The following is a 27,019-nucleotide window of genomic DNA, read 5'->3' on the forward strand; positions in this document are numbered from 1 at the left end:
AGTCCCGCATCGGGCTCCCTGCTCAGCAGGGAGTCTGCTTCTCCCTCTGACCCTCCTCCCTCTCGTGCTCTCTGTCTCTCATTCTCTCTCTCGCAAATAAATAAATAAAATCAAAAAAAAAAAAAAGAAAAAAAAAAGAAAAATGTTTAAAATAAATAAATAAAAGACCTAAGGAAAATCAAAATCAAAAGTCATTAATCTAAAATGTTAAATAAAATTCATAGACGAATGTCAATTCTTTCCTTAGGCCTCCTTCAGTGTAATCTCTTAAAGATATACCAATGAAATGTTTAAGGCAATAAAGGTAAAAAAGGATTATTTTATCAACATTGACACATGTGTTTTAACTAAAGTGCCTGCTTTAAAGTCATTAGTGCTTTGAGAATAAGGTGCTTAAAGATATACTTGGCACACAAATAGTAGGTGAAAGAAATGACCTCTAGGGGGCGCCTGGGGGGGTCGTTTAAGCCTCCACCTTTGACACAGGTCACGATCCCAGGAGTCCCACATGGGGCTCCCTATTCTGCGGGGAGCCTGCTTCTCCCCCTGCTTGTGCTGTCAAATAAATAAAATCTTAACAAAAAAAAAAAAAAGGGAAAAGTAAAGAAGAAATGACCTCTAGGTTTTCTACTTCAAAATGTTCAGGAGGAGGCGGTTCGCGTGCACCTAGCTGGCCCAGTGGGTAGAATGTGCAGCCTACTTAAAAGAAAAAATAAAATATATAAAAAATAATTCCAGGAGAGGAGTATAGGGGGGTAAACTGAAATAGATGAAACAAGACTGGCAAAACATTGATACGGTCACAAGTAGGGAAAATATAATCTCTTGAGTTTGAAAATTTCTATAATAGTTTTCTTAACATGCTCGAAAGTAACATGATTCAAATTTAAGAAAAAATTCTTAGAGAAACAAATTTATAAATCAGAACAAATTGTATCAGGTGTTTTGAATGGTTATTTTTCCTTAATGTTCACTGCACTATAATTTTCTGCCATGCTAAAAAGAATGTTAAGCATATTTGCATTTTAAATCCCTGAACTGTTCATTACATGAATAGTCTTCAGCCTAGCAGATGACTACTTCTTCCATTAAAGCTATACTAAATCCTCACCGACAGTAGAGTCAACTGCCCACAGCAGTTCTTGCTTATATGATTTACAACTGTCACTCAAACTGAAAAACCTTAGTTATAATCATTCCCACCAACAAAAATTATCTGACGCTTCTCCATTATTACAATATTGTTTGATATTGTATTACTACAATATTCTGGTATCACTTCATTGTATGTTGAACTCCAGTTTGCAATTGTAGCACTAAATATTTAAGTTATAAAAAAAAATTACATTCATAACCAAGAAAACTATAACCCCATATTAAGATATATTTTACCTTTTTTCCTAGTCCTTTCGGAAAACTTTTACCAAATAAATTAGAAAGTAAACTGGCTGGGGCACCTGGGTGGCTCAGTCGTTAAGCGTCTGCCTTCGGCTCAGGTCATGATCCCAGGGTCCTGGGAGCGAGCCCTGCATCGGGCTCCCTGCTCCGCAGGAAACCTGCTTCTCCCTCTCCCACTCCCCCTGCTTGTGTTCCCTCTCTCGCTGTGTCTGTCAAATAAATAAATAAAATCTTAAAAGAAAGAAAAAGAAAGTAAACTGGCTGCCAAATGTTACTATTGGGAGAAACTTGGTAAAGTGTATAGGAAATCTCTCCCACTATTTGTTACAATTTCATGTGAATGAAAGTATACTTCTCTCGAAAGCTAGGCATTGAAAATACAAAATATAGACATCTCTCAGAGGGTTGGTATTTTTTTGGTTCAAATGCAAAGAATTTCAGAATAGAATACAGTAATGCTATACAACAAACCAAATAGTGCAGAATGCCTTAATACTACTAAATATACATATTCATTGCTTAGGTAGAAATAAGGTGATTGAATAACAAATGGCTATCCCAAGAAAGAAAAAATCTTTCACATGGGCACACAAATGAAGTACACTCATGAATAAAATATCCCTTGCCCTCTTTCTTGGTTCAAAGTGATGTTACTTATTTAGTGTCCTACAAAAGGTAAGGTGATGCATATAAAGACATTTATGTTAATCTGGTTTTCCTTAAATTAGACGGCGTAGAATTGGAAAACCAGCATGTTTCTCATCTGTGCTACAGCTTTGGTGAAAAGGAGAATATACTTTTCTAAGAAAAATATGAAAGGTGAGAATAAAAGGTAGGACTCTTCTTTTGGAGAGAAAAGGTGTGATATAAATGGAGTTTTGAGTGATAAGCAGGATGGCATAAATGTATCTACCCTTCTAATTCCTTTGCATCCTTGGCTAAGCTCCAGGATACTGGGTAACTGAAACTGTCTTCCAAAAGGGAGGGGAAAGTCCATAAGCAGAAAATAAAACCACATATGCTTTTATTTCACTTACTCTTCAAAATGTTATTGTCACAGGCACACAATTAGACTGCTAAAAACTTTAATAATAAATGGCTCATGTTTTCTCCTTAAATGTTCCTCAAGTAACCCAAATCCTTATGATGAAAGATGCCATATCTCAGAGCAGTAGCCACTGGACAGTTTATCTTCAAATTTTTAAATAAGACCAAATTAGAGATAAAATAAGGACAAATGCCCTCTATCTGAAGAAGACCTCTGATGTCACTGACTTAGCACAGGGTCACATACGCTTTCTGTCAGCCACTCTATACTAGAGTCTATGTTTTATTAACCCTCGCATTCCCAATAGATCTCACAGAGGTACTAAATAATAGTTTGCTCAGTTAAACTGAAAGTTAAAAACAGTTAAAACTGGGGCGCCTGGCTGGCTCAGTCAGTAGAGCATGTGATCCTTGATTTCAGGGTCGTGGGTTTGAGCCCCATGTTGGGAATGGAGATTACTTAAAAAAAAAAGTTAAAGCCACCCACTTCTTTTCAAGGGACATGCTTAAAAAAAAAAAGGAAAACTGCAAAATAGTGGTGCCTGGGTGGCTCAGTCGGTTAAGTGGCAGCCTTCAGCTCATCATCAGCTTATGATCTCGGGGTCCTGGGATGGAGCCCTGCATGGTAGGGCTCTGCACTCAGCAGGGAGTCTGAGTCTCCCTTTCCATCTGCCTCTCCTCCCAACTTGTGTGCACATTCTCTCACTCTCTCAAAATCTTTAAAAAAAAATCTGCAAAATACATTGGGATCTTAACCTCTTAAAGTAATGAACACATTGAATTAAGTCAAACTGACATATTTCATAAAAAAGGAGGAAATTTAAAAAACTTTAGAGAGAGGGCGCCTGGGTGGCTCAGATGGTTAAGCGTCTGCCTTCGGCTTAGGTCATGATCCCAGGGTCCTGGGATCGAGTCCCACATCGGGCTCCCGGCTCAGCGGGGAGCCTGCTTCTCGCTGTGACCCTCTCCCCTCTCATGCTGTTTCTCTCTCGCTCGCTCTCTAAAAAATAAATAAAATCTTTAAAAAAAAAAAAAAAACTTTAGAGAGAGAAAAACTCCAGAGTGTCTGATTAATATCGTTTTTTAGCCTCACAGACACTCTCTTAAGCCTTCCCCATTTATGAGGGAATATGGTCAAAATATACTTGAAAACTTACACAGCAATTTTTCAATAACCTCAAATGCCTTCTAATCATGTCAAGTTAGAAATTAATAATATCCTGCCAAAACTGTAAACTATTTTATAGTTTGGAATTTGTTTTCTTAAATTATTCTAGATTTTGCAGGATAAATAACAGGACATATTTAAACACCTTGGGTGGGTAATTTCACAATTAGGGAAATGTCAATTAAAGTAATGTAATATGTTAGGGGTTATTTGAAAGTATTAATTTTAACTTAATACCCATGACCTTCAATTAAAAATTTCATTTCTGGGGCGCCTGGGTGGCTCAGTCGGTTAAGCATCCGACTCTTGATTTCGGCTCAGGTCGTGACATTGAGTGTCAAGTTGGGCTCCGTACTCAGCAGGGACTCTGCTTCTCCCTATCCCTCTGTCCCTCTCCCCTCTTGCACCGTCTCAAAATGAGTTTTTAAAAACTCCATCATATCTGTGAAATTGTCCTACAGAAATATAAGTATTTAAAGATCAATATGAGCTTTGTTTAATAGAGAAAAATTCTTTTAGAGGTCTAAAAATAAAGGAATTATTAAATTCTGATGTATTTTCACCCTTGTGACATCATGTGGAAGTTACAAGAATGAGGTAAATATATATATATTCCTTAGGGAAGATGTCGATGACCTAGTGGCAAGTTAAAAAAACAAAAGGGACAAGTGAGCAGTACATGTTAAGTATGCCACATTATTTAAAAGTACACACGTCTTTTTTTTTTTTTAAAGATTTATTTATTTATTTATTTATTTGACAGAGAGATAGACAGAAGAGCACAAGCAGAGGGAGTGGCAGAGGGAGAGGGAGAAGCAGGCTCTGCACTGAGCAGGGAACCCGATGCGGGACTCGATCCCAGGACCCTGAGATCATGACCTGAGCCGAAGGCAGACGCTTAACCATCCGAGCCACCCAGGCGCCCAGTACACACGTCTTTATTACTAAACCAGTAATAGGGACTGCTTCTAGACTTAGAGGTGCATAAAATGGGAGTCTACTTTTACTCGCTATACTTCTATACTCTTATACGTAACAATGAGGACCTTACAAACTTTAAAACTACTAGAAAAAAATTAACCTATAGTCATGGGACCAAAATGACAGGAACTATAAGCCATAAATGTCAGTTCCTCTTGACTTTGGGGCTTCCATTCAAGACTCGAATTCCCATTTTACCATGTCAGCCAGCTATTTCTAAGGGATTCCTTCTTTTCATAGGGCCCAGATTACAAGTCAGTGGTGGAATTGGATACTCTGCAAATGTATTCTAGAGTGGAAAAACAGCACCAGGCACCCAGAGGAACAATGCATTTCACTCCTGACATCCTGATGGTGTAAGAAAGGTAGACAAAGATCTTTCTTATAACCAGAGCCCACGACTAGCAAGTGATTGTCACAGGGTCCAGAGTAGGTGACAGATTCGGAGTGGGCCAGACGCCTGACACAGTGCTCAACCACGAACAATCATTCATGCTTCTGAGCCTTTTCAAACCTTCAAAATATGGCCAACTGACAATTATTATGGCTTTCCCCCTATTCTTCCCCAGCAGAATAAAGAATATGTATGTGCAAAAGCATTTATGAATGTTTTAAAAATACCTAACAAAGTCACAAATGTAAGTAACAGAGGCCACAAGCTTCACTGCTACCGAGATTCTACAGTTTCTGCCTCCTTCTAGAAAACTAGATGGAGAGGGGAAAAAAACTACAATGTGATATAGCAACTATGGGGATCAGATAGGTTACTTCCAGTTCACTTATCAAAAAACCTCACTTACATATTGGTGGATATACTCAAAACATATAGTCAAAATATCTGGGGAAGGAAAAATAAGGCCTGGTGTAATTTTTAAAATTTGGAGCAATATTGCTTGCGCCAAAGTAAAACTGTATTTTAATAAAAATATATCTTAATAAAGTTGTAATTTAATTTTAATAAAATAAAATTTTATTTTAATAATGAACCAGTGACTGGCTAAACAGATCTTTTTGAAAAGAAAATTTGAGAAGGAGGTCATTATACATCCAAGTTAGAATCACAGGCTAGGGGCGCCTGGGTGGCTCAGTTGGTTAAGCGACTGCCTTCGGCTCAGGTCATGATCCTGGAGTCTCGGGATCAAGTCCCGCATCGGACTCCCTGCTCAGCAGGGAGTCTGCTTCTCCCTCTGATCCTCCCCCCTCTCATATTCTCTCTCTGTCTCATTCTCTCAAATAAATAAATAAAATCTTTAAAAAAAAAAAAAAAAGAATCACAGGCTATGAGACCTAGAAGGGACTTCCAAAAACGTGGCCAATCTCATCATTTTATAAGAACCAGAAAGGTTAAGTGACTTGCCCCAGTTAGACTAAGAGCTGAGACTAAATCTCAGGTCTCCCAACTTTCAGACCAATAGCTTTCTCTCCATTATACCTGTTGCCTTCCAGAAACTAAAAAGAACGAATCAGATTAAAAATATGTTGATTCTAAAAAAGCACTGAAAAATCTCATTTTGCACATGATATTGCCATGCTGTGGCAACGCTTACAGTGCTACTTTCTTATGGCCCAAAGACAGGAGAAAGAAAAAAGGAAAGTTGTATACATAGGTAACCTAAAAGATCCTGCTGTCAATATATGGTTAAAAAATAAACTTATTGGGCGCCTGGGTGGCTCAGTTGGTCAAGCGACTGCCTTCGGCTCAAGTCATGATCCTGGAGTCCCGGGATCGAGTCCCACATCGGGCTCCCTGCTCAGCAGGGGGTCTGCTTCCCCCTCTGCCCTCTTCCCTCTCGTGCTCTCAGTCTCTCATTCTCTCTCTCTCAAATAAATAAATAAAATCTTCAAAAAAAATAAAATAAAATAAACTTATTTTGGTCTCGAAACAGCCTTCTTGGTCAGAGATAGGACAGAGGCTGGTGCCTGCCATCCTAATCTTCAGTGGCAGACAATATTCTTTTGTGAACTCAGGCACTGCCTATCAAAGGAGTCCTTTGTTTCTGTCCCTCATTTCCACTTCCATCAGAACCTTACCTGGGATAGTACGCAGTGTAGTTCATGAAGAGCTGAGTGCCCGCTGGGTAGTAGGCTGTGGAGGGCTGCAGTGCCCGTGGATTCAAAAGCACAGAGGGCTGATAAATGGCAGCCTCAGTAGGAATAACTGCTGCAGGAGCTGGAAATGTGTAGGAGGGAGGAGACAGGCCTAAATAAGCAAAGAGAGAGACTTTGAGACACATTTGTCACAACGGACACTTGTCCTTGCTTTAAAGTCATTGCTGACTGTTCCACACGTACATACATTTTGTTTCACACATACATACATTTTAAAAGGACCAGTTCTTTATCATCCCAAGCAACTTTTTTCATTGTATATATTTAATATTTTCTGAAATTTTTGTAACAATGTGAAATTCCTCAAATGTGTAATCTTCTAAAAGTTTGAAAAAATTTTTTTAATGGTGGGTAATTTTTTGGTGAATTTTCAACTCATCAATCATTGAATTCTCATCTTCCATACAAAATCTGATTAAAATGTCCAAGCAACCTCCTTTTGATTATATAGATAACAGCTTAAAATAATCTCAAACCCTGAAGACCTAGAAATTGGGAAAAACCATTTTGTTACATGTGATTTTTTGTTTTCTACTCCTGAGTGCCAGTTACCACACACTAACCCGTTGAGGAAAGAAACAGGACTGACATTTAGTATAACTTCACACTAAAAGCTGGGTTGTTGTTGCTTTTTTGAGAGCTATGCTTCTCTTTCATCTTGTTATCTACTCTGTAGTACAGTGTAAGATGAAAATGGTTATGATAAAAATGATTTCACGAGTTCCATGCATTATGCCAAAGCATAGATGGTGCCAGAGTGAACTGACCTAAGAGCAGATTAACTCTGCATTATTTCTACCTAAATGAACCCCAGAAGATGGGGTTTGAAGCTTATCTACATGTTTGGACCTGTTTTAAAAAAACAAACAATAACCACCACCAACAAAAAACCCCCACTACCCAGCCTACAAAATAACTCAAGAAAAACATGCTCAAGTCTTCCTGAGAGTCAGCTGACAAAATGCTGACTCAGGTTAAAGAGAAAACAGAAAGGATGAAATTCTATTATCTTCTAGTTATTCAATCCAGGCCCCATAACTCTTTCAAGTCACACTAGTTACTGCTCAGTAGCTTTAACATGTGGGATGAACACAACTATCCAGGCCATCTGCATTCAACAAAAGAGCTAACTGCATGGTTGCCTGAATTTGGAATTCTTGACTTTGAATTTTTACACCTAGAAGCATCTAATATATTTTGCAAATAGCAGAGGCCCAAGGGATACCTTTTCACAGGAAAATCTCTATTGTCTTTTGTGTTTCTTAGGAGTTTCTGTATGTGTATGGAGATGAGTAAGAGTCTGCTGCACAGGGCTACATAAACCAAAGATCGTCATATTGATTTCATATTCAACTTTTAGGTCCCTGCTTCATAATTCACCAAAACTTGTGCTGCATGTTCGATACTTAATGTAGATAAATTTTAAAATTGATTCCTGACCTTAAAGACTCCACAAAAGGGCAAACAGAACAAACTGAGGCACCTAAGTCATATAGAAAACTATAATGCCTATGCCCGTATCTTGCTTTCAAAACTATTAAGTAATTTGTTACAGGACAATATACAGAAAGGGTGAGATATCTGATAACAGATTAGGCTGCTCAGGTTTGGATATTCCTTAAATGAAAGGACAGCTATTCTTATACTCCTAAAAGAGAATCAGATGTGTATATTCATAGATTAGAAAAGTGGAGTTTACCTTCAAATGTTCAACTTTTTGAAAAAGTTAAAATATCAATAAACAAAGTTTAAAACTTTAAAACACTGAGACTGTAGCAGCATTTCTTTCCCAGATTTAAAAAGAAACTCTTCATGGGGGATTAAGCAATCACTATTTTAACTTCTTTAGTTGTTGAGAGTAGATAAAAAACATGCAATTTCTCTAAGTTTTTTGGTTGCTGTAGAAAATAGGAAATCACCTCAAGTGAGTTGGTAGGAAAAAAAAAGTCCAGTTGAATAGGAATATTAGCATGTATCAATTGGAATTGACTTTTTTTTTTAATGAGTGAACTCTTCCACTAAAATAGCAATTAGTCAATTTTGGTTAAAATTTTTGGGGAGTATTAAAATACATGGAAATCTATTTTTATGTGGAAAAAGGCATTTTAAAGTTTTTCTATTACCTTAGGGCTTCTGAGAGGAAAGAGGAAAAAAATGAGTCTTATGAAGAAAGTCTGTAATGACCAGTTTTCCACCAGGAAGAGAGAGAAGTAAAAGGATACCATAGCAGAATAATTTGGGTTACACAGCATGAAGAAATTCCCTTATCTCACAATGTTTGATAAGATTATCACAAGGAAATTGCAAAAGTTACTGACATTACCAGTGGTTTATGGACAGAATACATAGGACTAAGATTACTTTAAGACACCAGTTAAACCCAATCATAAGTTTCCAGAATTTGACACTCATTAGTCATCAACTCTTAAGATATTCACCAACAGCAAGCAGCAGATGAATGGAATTATTAGCATTTAGGAAGTCCAAGGGGAAAAAAAGGATTAAGCCCCACTGAATGTTCTATGAAAAATACTTTATCAAATAGTTTTATTGGTATAAATCCCTCTTCACAGAAAGTGATCTCCTAACACACTCCATTTTATTAGGATCAAGTATATAATCCAGTTAGCTTTCTCCATTATTTTTGGACTATATTCCAAGTGCTACATTCTTTAAACATACCCTGCATGGCTCCTAACAAGGTATGTCTTATTCAGAAGTGAAAACTGTGTCAAAAAGATTCAAGTTTTAACATCAGATCCCCAAATGTTCCTTAGTCACGAACAACAACATGGCCTTCAGACTAAAGGGCTTATTCCTCTCACACAGGATTCCAGATGGCTTGCACCCAGGTGCCAATGAGCAAGAGCATGGCTTGAAATTAAGCACTGATCCTGCGATCCAACGGAAACTTTGGCTAATTTATTTACGCATTTGTGTTTTTTACTAACTTGCTCATTCCAGATATCCTGGAGAGCAAGAGAAGTGCTCCCCAGATTGTCCTTTCCAAAGAAACTTAATGCTCAAAAAAATTAAAAATGCAAAATGGGCATTAAATTACCCTTAAAAAAAAAAGTTTAATGTGTTACCAAAAAAAAAAAGGAAAAAGGATCCAACCATACTTATTTTACCTGTAAATGCGTATTAAAATATCTACATAGCCAGTTTGCCTCCCAGAGTCAGTGCTTATCTTGAGCACACTAAGCTTCAGAAATCAAGTGCTTATCACTGGAAAAGCAAGAATATAATTTGAAAAGAGGTACTCGTACCATCTCTAATTATGGGTGTCCACAACCAAGGTCTTACATGATACCAGATACTCCTGATTTCAGACGGGAAAGCCTTATGTAACCCCCTCACCTGCCTTAGAAAGAACCAGGGGCACAGAAAGTTATGAAAGCAGCTTAAGCACCTACCAGCACGTAGCTTAGAAGAGCGCCAAGACCCAAGAAAAACTTACATGGTAACTTACATGGCGGTGGGGATAAGCCATTTCGATTTAAAGTGCCCCCCATTAACACAAAGTTCATCTCCTCAGCTGAACACTGAAAGACTTCAACATATCTGTCCTTCATGGTTTTTTTATGACACTTCTGTGCAGCCATAAATGCTCTGTCCGCAGACTTCATCTGGATAAAGGCATCTCCTGACGGGCGGCCCTGAGCGTATGGGGGGAGAATAAAAACAAAAGGAGACTGTCTCCTTCAACAAGGAAATGGTTGCTTACAAAACATGCAAAAGTGACAATCACCCATAGTACATTTTAGCCACAAAATCTGGGTGACAAGTGTTGTCTACTGAAATCTAACTGGCATTTTTATCACCTAATCACCAGAATGGCCCACAAAACCTCCGAGAAAGTTTTGAGAGCTCATAGCTGAAAATGATCCTTTCTCATTTCTGCTAATTAGTATCAGATTTACAGGATTGTGAAAGGGTCTCCTTATAACTGGGGTTTCAAGGTATAGGATGGTATATTGGGTTTTGCCTTTCTGAGAAATCCGATTAAATCTTATTTGACTGAGAAGAACTAGGAACACAACCAGTATAAGGGCTTTATGTATACTCCTACATGAAGCTGAATAAACCAGTGTTCTGTGTTGGCTCTGTGTTGTCCGTCACTGGCCTGCAACATCCCTTTCCCTTCTCCCTGAAGCCTAGGCTGGGATGTGGGCTTGGGAACAAAGAAGGGGGATAAGGAAATGGGAGCGGCAAAGCACAGTGAAGGTGGGTGAAAGCTGTATCATCAGCCTTGCTTAGGAGTCCTTGTCTTACCTCTTCCCTGGCACCTCCACCTGAAACCTTGGTCAGACAGGTGTTTATAGACATTTCCTCAATTACTAATAGCTTGCTAAAAATCTTGTTTAAAACCAAGCTGGTAGACTTCTGTTTCACAGAACCAGAACATGTCAGTTTTCTTTAACATGGACAATTTATGGGGGAGAAAAAACACAATCAGCTTTTAAGACTCCTTTCCTTTTTTATGGATTTCTTTAAAAGTCTCTAAGGGACTATTTAGTGCAAATTATAACCATGCAAGTTACCATAAGAGTTACCATACCAGGGAAATTAGGGATACCAGGGAAACCCAGTCCAAGATGGAAATCTAACATCTTCGAGGCAGCTAAAAGCTCGTCCATCATTAAAGAAGCATTTCTCCCAAGTACAATCACAATAGGTCACGTGGGTCAATAAGAGGCAAATATGTTCATTGTGGTTAATCAAAGAACAATAGCCCCTAGGTTATTAGAAATGGTGTTCAAAGAGAAACCAAACAATTTCCCGGCGATGTTGAATTGTAGGGAAGCTTTATTCAAAAGTACTCCCACCAGTGAAGCATGCTGAGAGGATATATAGATTAAAAGTTGCATAGCTTAATATTGACATGAGAGTTAGAATGAGCATGTGCTGGTGTGGAAAACCAAGCCAGGGGCTCAGGAGGTTTTCTGATTCCTCATACTCTGACTAGCAATTTAGAAAAATGTTGGTATTTCCAATACAAACCTATATTCAACCCATAATGCTCAGAAAACATTTTAAAAAATTAATGCAACCTTGCTTTTAAGAGTTCCAAATTTTAATTAAAATCACTTGGTTTACAGGTTTTTAAAAATTCTGTCCCGCTTGTCATAGCACACAATGCTGGTAAATAATTCAGCAACTAATGGATTAATTTTGTTTAACCAAAAATCAAGGGACACCAAGACAGGAACTACTTTTAATATGCTTAGAATATATACTTCTATACCATTAGAATTTGGTTATCCTCTGATGGAGGCTTCTCAACATTCATGAACACATTCGAGCACCTGGTATGATCACACAGTATTCCAGGTGGCACAGACACAAATCCTTACTAAGTTTGCACTCTACTAAATGTCATTTGAGGTCATATATATATATATATATATATATAAAATAAGCGAGTTCTAAACGGTCTATAGATAAAAAAATACTTTGGAAAACAGACATGTTCTTTGGTTTATATACGGTCTACAATCACTTTCATACTACAACAGCAAAGCTCAGTAGCTGCAACAGTAAAATGTTGTACTAGACGGATAGTGTGTGTGTATCCTTCCTGAGACTACTGATAATTTGGTGCATATAAGTGATGTTGGAATCAGAGATGAATTTAAATTACCGTGCTAATGATAAAATTCTCTCTGGAGTTCATCTGAAACACCTCCTGCATCTACAGTTAAAGCTTTCCTTGAAATTCTGAACATTTCTTTGAAATTCACGATACCGCTGATGAATATCTGTACTTTTTTTTTTTTTTTAAACTGGAAGAGAGCCTTTGATCCTAAGAATAAGCAAATCAGTTTTCCAATAAATTACTCCTTACCTGGTGATTCAATACCATGTGAACCCCATGAGTTCGAATATCTGTGGAAAACTCCCCCAGAAAGTCCAGGATGTCCTCAATTGTGGCCGCATAGGGAAGACCTCGAAGGCGTATACAGTCTCTAACATTTGTAGGGGGTACAAATTGCTGAGGTAGCACTGGAATAATGGGAGGGGTTGGAAGTGGAATAAGAGGGGCCGAAGAGAATCGGTTCAGCACCTGTACTCGAAGCAAAAGAGAAGTGATTTAGAGCCTTGCTCCTCCAATGGGGGTCTGCAAACCAGCATAGCAGCACTGTGCTGTGGAACACGCCGGGGAGCGTGTCAGAAATGCAGCAGCTCAGCATCTCAGTCCTACCCTGCTAGGAAACATAACCTGCACTTTAACAAGAGCCCCTGGTAATTCATAAGCATATTCAAGTTTGAGAAGCACCTATGAAGATAGGGATTCATACTGTTCAGCGGGGAGAGCACGAGACCCCCACTTCTGTCAAATGCATGCTGAGGCACATGCCACACCCAGTACGATGTGCTTCAGTTAAGGACTGGTGTACTGGACAAGTACCCCACGGTCTCAGGACAAATATCCTGAAAAGTATGCTGCTTGTATAACAATCCAGACATACTGCTAAATGTGAACTTCGGTAGCAATCTATTAGATTTCGTTTCACGAAGCACGGTGTTCCCCTTAATACTGTTGTCACATTCTATCTCCAAACCCAAGCAAGAGAATGACATAGTAAAGGAAGCACAGGTCCAGCAATGACTCTGGATTATGTTATAATGTAATGCCACATTTCTAACAATGTACAAGCCCAAGACAGAATGGCTGGTAATGTAAAAATGAAAACAATTATTTGATGACCACAAAATAATCAGTTTTGAAATGAATTTGAGATAGTAGCGAGAGAGAGCATCTTGACTATCTTAAAGTCATGGAATTCGGCTAGCTTGAAAATGAGTAAGAGGTTAGGTATATTTAGGAGAAAGGATTACTCCCAGGCAAAACTCTATTATAAGGTTCTGGTCTAGCTCTAAAAAAAATTAAAAATTGAAAAGATTAAAAAGGGGTACCTGGGTGGCTCAGTAGGTTAAGTGTCTGCCTTCGGCTCAGGTCATGATCCCAGGGTCCTGGGATCGAGTCCTGCATGGGGCTCCCTGCTCAGCAGGGAACCTGCTTCTCCCTCTCCCTCTGCACACCCCCCCCCCCATGCCCTGTTCATATTCACTCTTTCTTTCTCTCTCTCAAATAAATAAAATCTTAAAAAAAAATTAAGTTCTGGTCTATCTTTGCCTTAGTTTAGAACATGCCTGCTAGTTTATAATACTAGGAAGTTCCTTGTGCAAACAGCATGTGTGACATCCCTAGGTTTTCTGAACTTACTACTGTAGCCTTAATCATCCCGTAAACTGAAAGTATAGAATCAAAACCCTACCCCAAAATTACCCTAATTTCCTCACTCCCACCCTGTCCAGATGCTAAGAGGTGACAGAAATCAAAGAACTAATACAACACAGCCAAAGAAACTTCAGAGCCAGCAAGATTTTTAAAAAACTATACAAGTAATTCAGACACAGCACAAACATTATGGGACGAACATAAATAGAAAATAAGTGTGGTTGTAGACAAACTCAGCACAGGAAATGGTCAAGCACCTTCCGATACCTGCCAAATAGGAGGTGAGCAAGTAGTTATTGAATGAAATAATTATTAGGAATGAAAAGATGACAGTGCAGAGCATAGGATTACTTAAGCATTTCTGAAATAAATCAGTAGGATGGGCGCTGGAGAGGAAGCTCATCTATCACCCAAACCCCATTATGGTGAAGTCATATTGAGACCGCATACTCTCTATATACCTAAACCAAATCAATATACAGTAGCTGAGGCCCTGGAGTAGTCTATTCTAGGCCAAGATTTCCATAAAACTGTCCGTCCAATTAAAAATCTAAAATCTTATTTTCCCCTCCTCTGGTTTGGCACTGATAGGTTTAATATGTTTGAAGCCTCAAGCATGTTTAGCATATTTTAGAAATTCAGAATTTGATACTCCTTTTCAACAAGGCACCAAATTGTTTAAATTATAAGTATGTTCACAGTTTAGGGTTCAAGAGCACTAGTACATCAGGATGCAGAACTAGCTTAAAATGTCACCTATGTTTATTCCAGGTATAAAAATCATGTCAGTATCCTAACAGATGAGAGGTTCTTTTCAACTTTGGGCAATTGTTTCAAATCACAATACACAATGAGCTTTGCAGAAAGAAGCAAGGCAAAATCATTTTATGAACTCATAGGAATGATAGTAGAGTCAGTGTCCTAATTGCTTGTAAAAAAGATGAAATGTATCATTAAAGTTGCTCTATTCTACTAGGGGACCCAAGTAGATTAAGTTGGAAGAGCCACATGTGAAGCAGTCTGCATGATCTCAGAATTACAAAAGAAAAACAAAGACCCTTAAAGACCTTTCAGCTGGGGAGTCAAGAAGAATAGCCAAAAGGCTTGAAACCCTACAGATGGCTTCATGTCTGGATCATTTTGCACAACTGAATTGTCCCATCTGTGCCTCAAAAACATTTCTGAATTCTGGAAGAATAACAGGACAAAAGGACACTTTATACCATCACCAGCAGTATGCAACTGATCAAGCCTTTTTGGAAATAAATTTGGCAAGATATTAAAAACCTTAAAAGCTCACCCCATCCAGTGCTAAAGAATCAATCAGAAATTTAGAGTCTCATAAGCACGTTTATCTGGAAATTTCTTATAGATGAAAAAAGGCCAACCTAAATGTACAATAGAATTTCTAAATTATGTACATAACATTAAAAATGAAATTTTTTAGACATAGGTAAACTTGCAAAATACGTAGTTTTTAAAAAGAACATAGTGTATCTATAGCAATATTCTAATTACATCAAACTAATGCATTTTCTTTGTGCATAAAAAATAACAGTGGCTATCTTTTAATTACGGAATGAAATTTTTTTAAATGGACCTATATTTTCTGTATTTTTCAAGTTTTAACACAATAATGTAGGATTGTTCTTGGAAATAAATAGAAAATCACGCAAAGCCACTAGAATGCTCTTAAAAACCAACCTGCTGGACTTCAGCTGCTGTGCTCCTGAAGAGTTCAATGTATCTTTTACCCAACAAGTCCTTATGCTTCCTCAATGCATTCTGTGCATATTCTTCACAGGCAAAGAGGACAAAAGCATCCCCTGTTGGCCTACCATCTGGATAGGTAACAAAGAGGATGCCTTCCTTCCCCCCCGTGATGGGGCAATGCTGTCCAAAGAATGCCACCACTTCATCCGCTGTGGCTGTGAAAGGGAGCCCCCGCATGCGGACAATGACTTGATTTTCCTTGGAGAGAAATTGGGCTACCTCATTGGATGTACCTAGGGAACACAAATACCAGGAAGCATGGAGAGAAATGGTTAAGACATCAACTTTACCAAACTTAACACGGTAAAATTCTTGGCAATGTCTTGAGTTTATCATTAAAACTCATACTCCCACGGAATTCATGAAACACCCCAGGAATCAGAATTCTCTCCCCACAAATTTGAAACCTTTCCCCCCTACCATTTTCATAAAACATCTAACTTGGGAAGGTGGCCAGACAATTAAATCATGGACCAATCACTATATTCTTCTCATGGACAGGCAGTAAGTCATCATGCTAGGTAAGAACACAGGTCAAGGAGCTAGAGTGCCTGGGTCCAATCTTGACTTTGCCATTTACTAGGCTATGACTTTAGTCAAGTTTAACCTCTATATTTTAGTGTCCTCATCTGTAAAATGGGGGTAAAGTTACCTACGTCACAGATTTATGACAATTAAATAAGTTACTACACATAAAGCACTGTTATTATTTTCCTGATTACTTTTTATTGAGAAAGGTTCAAACATAAGGGGAGTATAATGAACATGCACGGCAGCCAGTTTTGAGATTTATCAACATTCTGCCTGTCATAAAGCCTCTTGTACAGTATTACCATATAGCAAATATTCAGATACACATCCTTCGAGCTCATATACTCATAACATTTTCCTTTATTATTATTTTTTAAGTCTCTATCACTAACGTGGGGCTTAAACTCACAACCCCTAGATCAAGAGTTGCATGTTCTACCTACTGAGCCAGCCAGATGTCCCAATAACATTTTCCTTTAAGAGCAAACTCTCATACTACCCACATACCATGAAATCCCAGGATTAATGTATGAGCTAACCTTGCCATCTATCATGGAACCTCAGAACCATAGCAACTCCAAAAATATTTTATCCCCAACCAATATTAAACATCACTTCGGGATTTTGGAAACACAAACTTGAAGCTCTGAATTTGGAAGCCTTAGTATATCTAAAGACTTAAGTGTCAGAATGGAAATATACCAGCAAATTGTGCAAACAAGATGTTTTTGCTACAAGTTCAACAGTTCCAAGGATTTTAACCAGGGCTATATATTACCGAGATACAAATGTTTTCTATATTTAAGGTGAAAGTCACTATATATTTGGCAAGAGTATATTTTCAAAAGCCTCTTAAAAGGTCTACCTACATTCTTAGATTTAGAGTTATCCTAATGAATGGCACAGAGATACAAAATACAAAATATTCACTGCAACATACTTAGGGCGAAAAATTGGAAATGAGCTATAAATGTCCAACAGGGTGTTAAAAAAAAGTGTATGGTACATAATACTGTATATTAATTAACATTTACGAAAATTTAGTTACATGGGAAAATATTTCTAATACACTAAAAGGAGAAAGTTATAAAACTGTATGAACAGGGCAACAGGAATTTACAAGGTAGTTCTATGTATAGAAAAAAAAAATCTTTCAAACCATAATCAACATTTTTTTATGCATCTGTTACTTACAGATTTTAAAGTAACAAATCACTCAATAATGAGATAGACATTATCTGTTCCCATTTTTTTCTGACCTTATTACTGCAAACACTATGTACTCAAACATATTAGAGCCAGAAAACTACTGTGTTCCTGGCCATTGACTGATGAGTTACAGAAGCTTGAGAGAAAACCTACAAGCACATATCCAACAATTCCAGGTTTTCTGGTGTGGCTGTTTGAAAGTAGTTTTCAGACTACTTAATTTCTTTCAAGAGCTACTCTCTCCTTTTGTATATGACTTTACAGGACCCTTTCACCTTTGTATGGTACTTTTTTTCTTTTAAGATTTGGTTTTTAAGTAATCTCTACACCCAATGTGGGTCTCAAACTCACAACCCTGGGATCAAGAGTCAGACAGATACTCTACTGACTGAGCCAGCCAGGCACCCCTATATGGTACTATTATTATTATTATTTTTTAAAGTAATGTCTAACCCAACCTGGGGCTTGAACTCTCAACCCAGAGATCAGTAGTTGCACACTCTACAGGTTGACTGAGCCAGATTGGCATCCCTGTATGGTACTATTTTTAAGTGCTATTTAACTAGTTGGTTGACGGAAGCCTTAGGGCAAGGGTATACACTGTACTCACTCATATTACGGGTCATTTCTTCCAACTTCAAAAAAAAAGTCAGTTCCTATGTTTCTTTAGGAAATAAAAACTATTCATGGCCCTATTTATCTACTATGGTATATAAATAAATTTTAGATTCTTCTTATAGCTGCATTATATAAAAAGCACTCACCACCAGCAATTTTAAGAAAATCTTCACCTGTTGCTTTGTAAACCTAAAAAAAGAAAGGGAAATTAAATACAGTTTCTGAGGCTTCCAATATCAATACTCATTCAAGACGTCAAGGATCTCAGGTTGTGAGGACATACCTCAATATACCGGGTCCCCATGTGATGTTTGTGCCTCTGTAATGCTAGATCCCTGTGTTCCTCGCTTACAAACCTAACCAGAGCTTCTCCATTCCTTCGACCCTGGGCATTCAGACAAAGTGCTGCACCTCCCCTTTGAAAAGGACAGATAGCGGTGGGGGGGGAAAAACACAGTGAGGAAAAATGATAGGACACCCGATATCCCGTTGAGATTACTAAGTAAAATAGAGATTAAAGAAAACCAACTTGGCAATATTGAGTCCTTTGAAGAATCTTGCAATATCTTGATCTGAAGACTGCCATGGTAAACCTCGTGCACGGACTATGGTATTGTCATCAATAAGTTCCATCTTGCTGCTGTGGGTGAAGCAAAACTTCACGTTGCCTAATTAGTGCTAGAGAGTCTGACCTATTTCATGCTACCATTTTCCTAGTTACACATAAGGTATTATTTGGTACTCAGGTATTATTTGGTACTCAGACAGACTTATAATACTGCCTGATTTATTTCATAACCTCAAAGATTACCTGGGTACAGTTCAAAGTATTCCTTAGGTAGTTCACTATAGAGAGCCAAATGCCTATGCAGGTCCAACACAGCTAGTTGACTCAGCAAACCATCTAGCAGCTGAGTTGCTGCTTGTTGGGCATAAACTCAAAAGGATCCAGGATCAACTCATAGGAAGCAAAGTTCTCCCAATACCTTGAACCAAGAAGGATAGGTTTATATTTATTCTCAGATCCAGCCAGTATACCAGTGGGGTTTAAATCCACTTTGACAGCAAAACTTAAGATCTGCATAAAGCTGGCAATTAACCCCCATCAGGAATGTGTGCATGCAATCAGAACTCTGCCATTAAAATATCTCCCCTATTAAAGAGGAGAGCCATCACAGAGTGTTTATGGAAATGCATGGGAGTTCCCACACCTTAATGAGTCACTTGCAAATCACCTATTATATATTTTGACACCTTTTGATGTTCTGTTCCTCCCATATTCACATTTCCAGAAGTCCTAGGACACTTTCCAAATTAGTCACTTTCTCCCCAACTAAACAGACCCCAAAGTCTCTCTATGGGAAATGACGTCACAAGTTTTTGCTCACTTCAGGCACCAAGCTATCTCAGGAATTCACTGCAGTGAATTACAAGCAAACAGGTCTACCTGTGATCACAGAGATACCACCATTTCATACTCCTTGCCAGTTATTTCCTTTGCTTTAAAGTAGAAGCTGATAGAACATACTTTAAATTATCTCAGTAAAAATCTTGTGAACTCTTAAAGCCTATGATTTTTCCTTTGTAAGTTTTCCTGTGAGAGGATGAATAGTTCAGAGAGGCTAAAAGAAGCACAGACAATACCTAAGGGTCATAGTGACTAAGGATACAAATATTTCATTAAGTTTAACCCCCAACATCCAAGCTCACTTTAAGATACAACCTTCTTTTATAAATAACCTAATTTAAAAAAATGGATAGTCAAAAGGTTTAGTGAAGTTACTGAAATACAAAGGGAGTTAAATATCACAATATGAATAAAACAAATCAAAAGGCTCAAATGGAATACCACCCTACTACTTACCAAGTGCCACTTTCAAATTTGTAATTTACTCTCTCTGGATCTGAAAACCTGTGATCTAAAAATGAGAACATAGAAGTCATCATTTTAGCTATTAGGGAGATAAAACTGTGGGAGGACATTCAAAAGTACATACGAGGTAAACATGGCAGGACCAAATTTTAGGTCCACAACTGTTACAACAGCAATACTTACTATAGGGCTCTGAAATCATTGCTAAAATTATATTCCCCATATCTTCAACTTGAGAGGCTCCATACCGGGAGACTGAACTATTCTTTTCAAAGTTTAAACCTGGGATATAAGTTAAGGAAACATTTTGAGGAAGTAAAATGATGTGCTTCTAACCCAAGATTAAACTCACACAGAGTCAAGAAGCCAAGTAAAGGGGAGCCTGGGTGGCTCAGTCGTTAAGCGTCTGCCTGCGGCTCAGGTCATGGTCCCAGGGTCCTGGGATCGAGCCCTGCATCCAGCTCTCTGCTCTGTGGGGAGCCTGCTTCTCCTTCTCCCACTCCCGCTCCCGCTCCCATTGCTTGTGTTCCCTCTCTGTCTCTGTCTCTGTCAAAATAAATAAATAAAATTTAAAAAAAAAGAAAAAGAAGCCAAGTAAAATGCATCTAAGGTTGAGAATGATTTGAAATCACAGAACAGCTGCTTCCTGTCAGTTTGGACTTCACCCATACTTCCTGGAGTCTCCAATTACCCTCTTGGGTAAATGTATAGTAAAATGGCCCAAACAATCCTGTCCTGAGGCACTACCAGTAATAAAATTTATTGAGTAGTAGCAAATGCATGAATACCAAGCACTTTCATTTAGTGTCAAACCACGAAGTATACACCAAAGTTAGTAAATTCCTTCATCCTATTAACTTTACAGCATATGCAAGGCAATGAACATGTGGACTTAAAAGACATATAGTCAAGACCATGAGCTATCAAATGGCTTTTTTAGGCTATTTGAAAAAAGACTTTTCAGATTACTGATGACACTATTTCTATGCCACTTTTCCTGAGAACCTCCCTACTAGAAGATTTTTAGAGCTGAATAGTATAGCCATCTAGATGGCAGCAAATGCTTGTCCTTTGAGAGTGAATTTGTAGAAACAATTCAAATGCTCAGAGCTATCAATGACCAATATGGCTCTTGATCAAGTGAACACATGCTTTGGGTAAGCCAGGACACATGGCTTTTAAGAAATGAATGGCTTAGGGGCGCCTGGGTGGCTCAGTCATTAAACGTTTGCCTTCAGCTCAGGTCATGGTCTCAGGGTCCTGGGATCGAGCCCGGTTTCGGGCTCCCTGCTCAGTGGGAAGCCTGCTTCTCCCTCTCCCACTCCCCCTGCTTGTGTTCCCGCTCTCGCAGTCTCTCTGTCAAACAAATAAAATCTTTAAAATTAAAAAAAAAAAAAAAAGAAATGCATGGCTTAAATTGTGATGGAGGGTGAGACCAGAAGAGATTTCCATCAAGTTTTACAAATTTACAATCTCTCTAAAATAAGCTTGGGGCGCCTGGGTGGCTCAGATGGTTAAGCGTCTGCCTTCGGCTCAGGTCATGATCCCAGGGTCCTGGGATTGAGCCCCGCATCGGGCTCCCTGCTTGGCAGGGAACCTGTTTCTCCCTCTCTATCAAATAAATAAATAAAATCTTAAAAAAAAAAAAAAAAAAAAGCTTGTATCTTTCTCAAGAAGCTGTTATTTATTTTTTTTAAGATTTTATTTATTTATTTGACAGAGAGAGACAGCGAGAGAGGGAACAAGCAGGCAGAGTGGGAGAGGGAGAAGCAGGTTTCCCGCTGAGCAGGGAGCCCAATGCGGGGCTCGATCCCAGGACCCTGGGACCATGACCTGAGCCGAAGGCAGATGCTTAACGACTGAGCCACCCAGGCACCCCAAGAAGCTGTTATTTAAATACTTAATTTCGTTATTTTTAAGTTTCAATACTATAGTCACACTTTGTATTATGTATAAATTTGCATAAATTTCAGAATGTAGTACAATGCATATAACAGATAACACTATGGAACTTTGTCTTTTCTTGAGTTTAAAATGAAAACAGCCATCTGGGTGGCGGGTATTAGAATGTTTGCTTTTAGTTTTCTAACTGGTATTTTATAATAAGGGTAAAGAAATGAAGACAGACACTAAGTTCAAAGTATTACTTCAATGCAATCAAGGAGGATACAATGGTAAAACAGTTCAGAGAGCTCCCTTCCACCAAGCATCATAACCAATCATCTGAAGAGTTAATTCAATGAGCAATATCCTTTTCCATTCAATCCAAAATCCCTTTCCATTTCATTCCTACACACCCTCCACCCCCACCTCCCCAACCTTTCCTTCTCCACTAAAGAGACATTGTTTTCCCACTGTGCTGGGCAAATTTACTTCGTTCACTTCGTGTTGTTCCTCATTCAGCTACATTTCTCTGCCATTAAATATACCAAATGTAGAAATGCAGCCATATGTCTCCTGGCAAATTACTTAACCCCACTAAACTTCAGCTTATCTGAAAAGCCAAAGCTGTGATAATCTTTACCTCCCTGGGCATTTTTGTCAAGATTAAAGGAGATAAAACAAGTCCAGGGCACAAAGCAGGCATTATAAAAAGTGGTGTCCGCCCCCTCTTCCTAGAGCCCTGGGGTGGCCAACTTTCATAACCCATGATAATCACACTTTGAGGGTCATTCACCAGATGCCTATTTGTATAGTTCACAGGATAATAATCAAGCTGAAATGGTAGGTAATTTCTGCACTCCCCACCCCTCAAATCACCTAGTGATGAAATAAATGTGCTGCCCACTGAGGGATTAGAAAAACAATCCCAGGAGATGCTCAAGCAACAGAGCAATGACCATGGATTGGGTCATTAAAATGATTATTGGGGGGCATTGCTGGCTCATTCAGTAGAACATGTGACTCGATCTCATTAAGTTCAAGTCCCACAGTGGGTGTAGAGATTACTCAAAAATAAAGTCTTAGGGGTGCCTGGGTGGCTCAGTCGGTTAAGCATCTGCCTTAAGCTCAGGTCATGGCCCCAGGGTCCTAGGACTGAGCCCCGCATCGGGCTCACTGCTCAGAGGGAGTCTACTTCTCCCTCTGACCCTCCCGACTCTCCCCCCTCTCATGCTCTCTGTCTTTCTCTCTCTCAAATAAATAAAATCTTAAAATAAATAAATAAAGTCTTAAAAATAAAAATAAATAAATAAAATGATTATCCATGGAAGGTACACAATAAAGTATTAATCTAGTGCTGTTTTCAAGGAATATGATGACAGGACAGAAAAACAAGAGCCAAATGATGAAAATACTTTGGGGAGACAACTGCCCTAAATTTTCTGGGGAGGCAGGGGTGGGGGTGGGAGCACTTTAAGAATCCTTACAGAACTAAGAAGGATTAGCTATGCCTAGCCATAGTTTATCACACAAACTCAGCCACTAAACAGTCCTCTGGAACGCTGCAATTCCCCTTGTCAGGGGCTACAATGGAGTCAAGAGAAAGGCATTCAAGAAATGGAGACCAATCCCATTGTATAAATCACGGTTTTCAACCTTGGTAGTATTGGCACACAGGCCAGGTAATTCTTTGCTGGGGTGCGTGGGGAGGTCCTGTGTACTATAGGATTTTTACTAGCATGCTGGCCTCTACCCACCCCAGTTTTGACTAAACAGTATCTCTGGGCAATGCCAAATGTCTCCAAATGGGCAAAAATCAACCCAGCTTGAGAATCACTAGTATAGGGTAACAGTTCCCAATTGTTCCAACTTCACCCCTTACCATCTACTGAACCATCAGAGAAAGCTCTTATTTATGAGACCATCACTAACAGATTTTCAAGAAAATTGGCCAAAGACGGGGTGCCTGGGTGGCTCAGTCGTTAAGCGTCTGCCTTCGGCTCAGGTCATGATCCCAGGGTCCTGGGATCGAGCCCCACATCGGGCTCCCTGCTCGGCGGGAAGCCTGCTTCTCCCCCTCCCACTCCCCTTGCTTGTGTTCCCTCTCTGGCTGTGTCCGTCAAACAAAGAAATAAAATCTTAAAAAGAAAGAAAGAAAGAAAAGAAAAAAGAAAATTGGTCAAAGAAACACCACCTAGGAATCCAGAACGGTGCTGTGTCAAAACCCCTATCAAGAGACACACATACATACACACACATAACCCCTACCTTCGGAGATGACAGGAAAACACTGAAGTCAGCACTTGATCCTTAGCCTGTTTTTGTGTGGCCCAGAAAAAGAATGGATTTTACATTTTTAAAGGATTAAAAAAGAATATGAGCAGAGACCACATGTAGTCTACAAAAATCTAAACTACTGACCACCTGGCTCTTTACTGAAAGTTTGCTGACCTCTGGCCTAAAGGAATAGAGATTGCCTGAAGATGGCCAAAACCAGAATGCCACAGGAATGTTTACCAAGTCACAACATTCTGTCCCCAAACAGAATATTGGGGGGAAATTAAGCTTTGGAGGAATAGGAGTGGGAGAGCATATTCCATCCAAACCATTGTTTTCTCTTCTCTATATATAAGAGGTATTGAGCCTTCTCTCCTTTGCTCGGGTAATTCCTCTATGAAGCCTTATCATCTTCCTAATCCCCTCACCAAATGAGACCATAGGTAACTCCTATAGGCCCAGCACCAATACCTTCTCTCCTGCTCTAGGCTGCAACCATCAATTTAAGAGTTGATTAGATATTACTATCCCTATAAAACATTACTCTCTCCTCAACTGTACTATACATTTCCTGAGCACAGGTCCCTACCTTCCTCTGATCTCTATCCATCTACCAGCACCTATCATTTCCCAGAATCCATTGACATAAATGGTGGCATTAAACACCATTTCATGCCAAACACCATCTGTTTCCTCCAATTTTCACAGTAGCCGTATCAGGTAGATAATGGTAAAACCAAATGGATGAAGAAACTAGGATTTAGAGAAGTTCTGTAACTCACCCAGTCTCCTGGCTGGTAGGAAAGACAGCCGGAATTACAATACAGCTCTGATTTGACTATGTGTACATAATTCACTGCACCAAGATAAGAAGCTTTATTTAATTCATTTTGAGAATACTTTATGAGAAGATTTCTAAATGTATATATAAAAGCTGAATGATAAAGATCGAAAGTAAAGGGCGCCTGGGTGGCTCAGTTGGTTAAGCGACTGCCTTCGGCTCAGGTCATGATCCTGGAATCCCGGGATAGAGTCCCACATCGGGCTCCCTGCTCGGCGGGGAGTCTGCTTCTCCCTCTGACCCTCCTCTCTCTCATGCTCTCTGTCTCTCATTCTCTCTCTCTCAAGTAAATAAATAAAATCTTTAAAAAAAAAAAAAGATCGAAAGTAAAAATGTAAAGTATCCTGTCTGGGTAGACATAAATTAGTAGATGAGGAATTATTTACTGAATTCTGCTTTTAAAGTAGGAATATGTTCTAGACATTTGGCTAACTTGGTTCCACATGATACGTTTCAACATGTTTCCCTTCAAGACATCACACACCAAGGATCAGCAGTTCTAAGCTCCTGACAACTTTTAAAAGTCACCCAACCTCCTGCATGCCCAAACCAAAACCAAAATTTACACACACACACCCTCTCTTCAGAAGGCTCGTTCAATTCTTAATCCTTACCAGAATTTAACATAAATAACAAATAAAGGAGGGTTAAAAAAAAAAGTTTTAGTACCAATTCTTTCCCGTATCAATTTATAATTATATATTGAATGACTTGCTGCACGTCTGATCTTGAGGAAAGGAAAGATGAGCCTATGCCTCTTGATTTATGGCTCATCATGCAACTTACTCATTCTGCCCTCGAGGGGCCACGACAGCAAGAACAGGCTTAGCCAGCTTTACAATGAGAAATGCCATGAGGAAATGAGAAAGGGTAAAGCCAGACATGGTGGGAACAACACTAACATTTCAGGTTACAATTGAGCAGAGTGCAACATTTATACCAAGCTCCCAGAAGTCCAGACTTTGCCTTTATTTGAATAGGAGGAACGTTTTCCTTAGTGCTACCTTCAGTGAAACGAATTTCAGGATTCAACCCAAACTTACACTAGCTGAAGGTGAAATTCAGAGAGCAAGAATTTACAAAGTCCATCAATATTAGCTCACCATCTCAAAAAGCAAAATCAAAAACCACCTTTAAACAAAGCTCGCCACTCCCAGGTCATCCACTCAAAAAAGTTACCTTTTCTGACTGCCTAAAAATGGACACATTTGGTTATAAATTTTCGCTTGTTAAGTAACATCTTTTTCAAACTAAATTTTTAGTTTATACTAGGAGAATCACATATATAAAACAAATACATTGTGGAATGATTAAGTTTAAGCTACATTATAACAGCATCCCAATTAAAAATTCTAACCAAGCTGTTTTTTTCCCTGCCATAGACCCTTCAGAAGACAAGTCTGTTTCCTCCCCTTCTACTCTGCTCTTTTATTTAAAACACAATGGCTTAATGGCCAGACATATTACAATAAAATGCCTATGCTAATGAACAAAGGAATAGCCAACAGAATATGGAAAGAGAAAAGTCGAATTAGTACCGGTGGAAGAACTGAATTTCCTACAATTATGTGAAGGAGTGATAAATTACCCTTAAATGAGTTGCGTAATTTAAAAAATAGAAGGTCCTATAAATAACCTTCTATATTTTAAAGTGAGCTCTGAAAGAAGCAAATCAAGAATGCTACTATAAAATATAACTAGGAATCAAGGCAATAAAAACCTTTTCATACCAGTAATAAAATGCTGGGGAAAAAAAAAATCTAAAACCATAGTTTTAACTCTATTCCAAGAGGGCTTACTCCTTCCCAGAGGGAAAACTGTAAGACCCATCCTAACAAATATTACTTCAGGAGATATTATTGTAACAAAACACAGAACTGACAACTCAATTACACCCTCAAAGAAATAAGATAGAAAAGAAACAAAAGAGTGAACATTTTTACTTTAGAAAAAGACACTTATGTGGGATAAACAAATTAGGAAAGGGAGACTATGAAAACAAGTCTTCTAAGTCCTTCTAAAACAAACCAAAAAATTATCCTGAAATTCCCAAACTCACATTTTAAA

General features: G+C 38.7%; 1 protein-coding gene across 4 annotated transcripts in view; it reads right to left on the reverse strand.

Moving 5' to 3' along the window:
- ESRP1 (epithelial splicing regulatory protein 1) overlaps positions 1 to 27,019 on the reverse strand; it is a 53,766-nt gene that overhangs the window by 15,638 nt on the left and 11,109 nt on the right. For 2 of the 4 annotated variants that reach the window (XM_045899206.2, XM_045899203.3), the window contains exons 5-13: positions 20,137 to 20,235; positions 19,945 to 19,999; positions 18,610 to 18,720; positions 18,364 to 18,496; positions 18,227 to 18,269; positions 15,654 to 15,955; positions 12,552 to 12,770; positions 10,176 to 10,362; positions 6,626 to 6,794 (exon numbers count right to left, since the gene is read on the reverse strand). In XM_045899206.2, the coding sequence (XP_045755162.1) occupies positions 6,626 to 6,794; positions 10,176 to 10,362; positions 12,552 to 12,770; positions 15,654 to 15,955; positions 18,227 to 18,269; positions 18,364 to 18,496; positions 18,610 to 18,720; positions 19,945 to 19,999; positions 20,137 to 20,235 (1,318 nt within the window). Of the gene's footprint in view, positions 1 to 6,625; positions 6,795 to 10,163; positions 10,363 to 12,551; positions 12,771 to 15,653; positions 15,956 to 18,226; positions 18,270 to 18,363; positions 18,497 to 18,609; positions 18,721 to 19,944; positions 20,000 to 20,136; positions 20,236 to 27,019 lie in introns of all 4 variants that reach the window. The other 2 variants (XM_045899204.2, XM_045899205.2) reach the window with 2 other exon arrangements.

Source organism: Mirounga angustirostris, unplaced genomic scaffold, assembly GCF_029215605.1.
Source record: "Mirounga angustirostris isolate CCGP_5_RB_7025 unplaced genomic scaffold, mMirAng1.0.hap1 SCAF_4, whole genome shotgun sequence".
Taxonomy (NCBI): Eukaryota; Metazoa; Chordata; class Mammalia; order Carnivora; family Phocidae; genus Mirounga; species Mirounga angustirostris.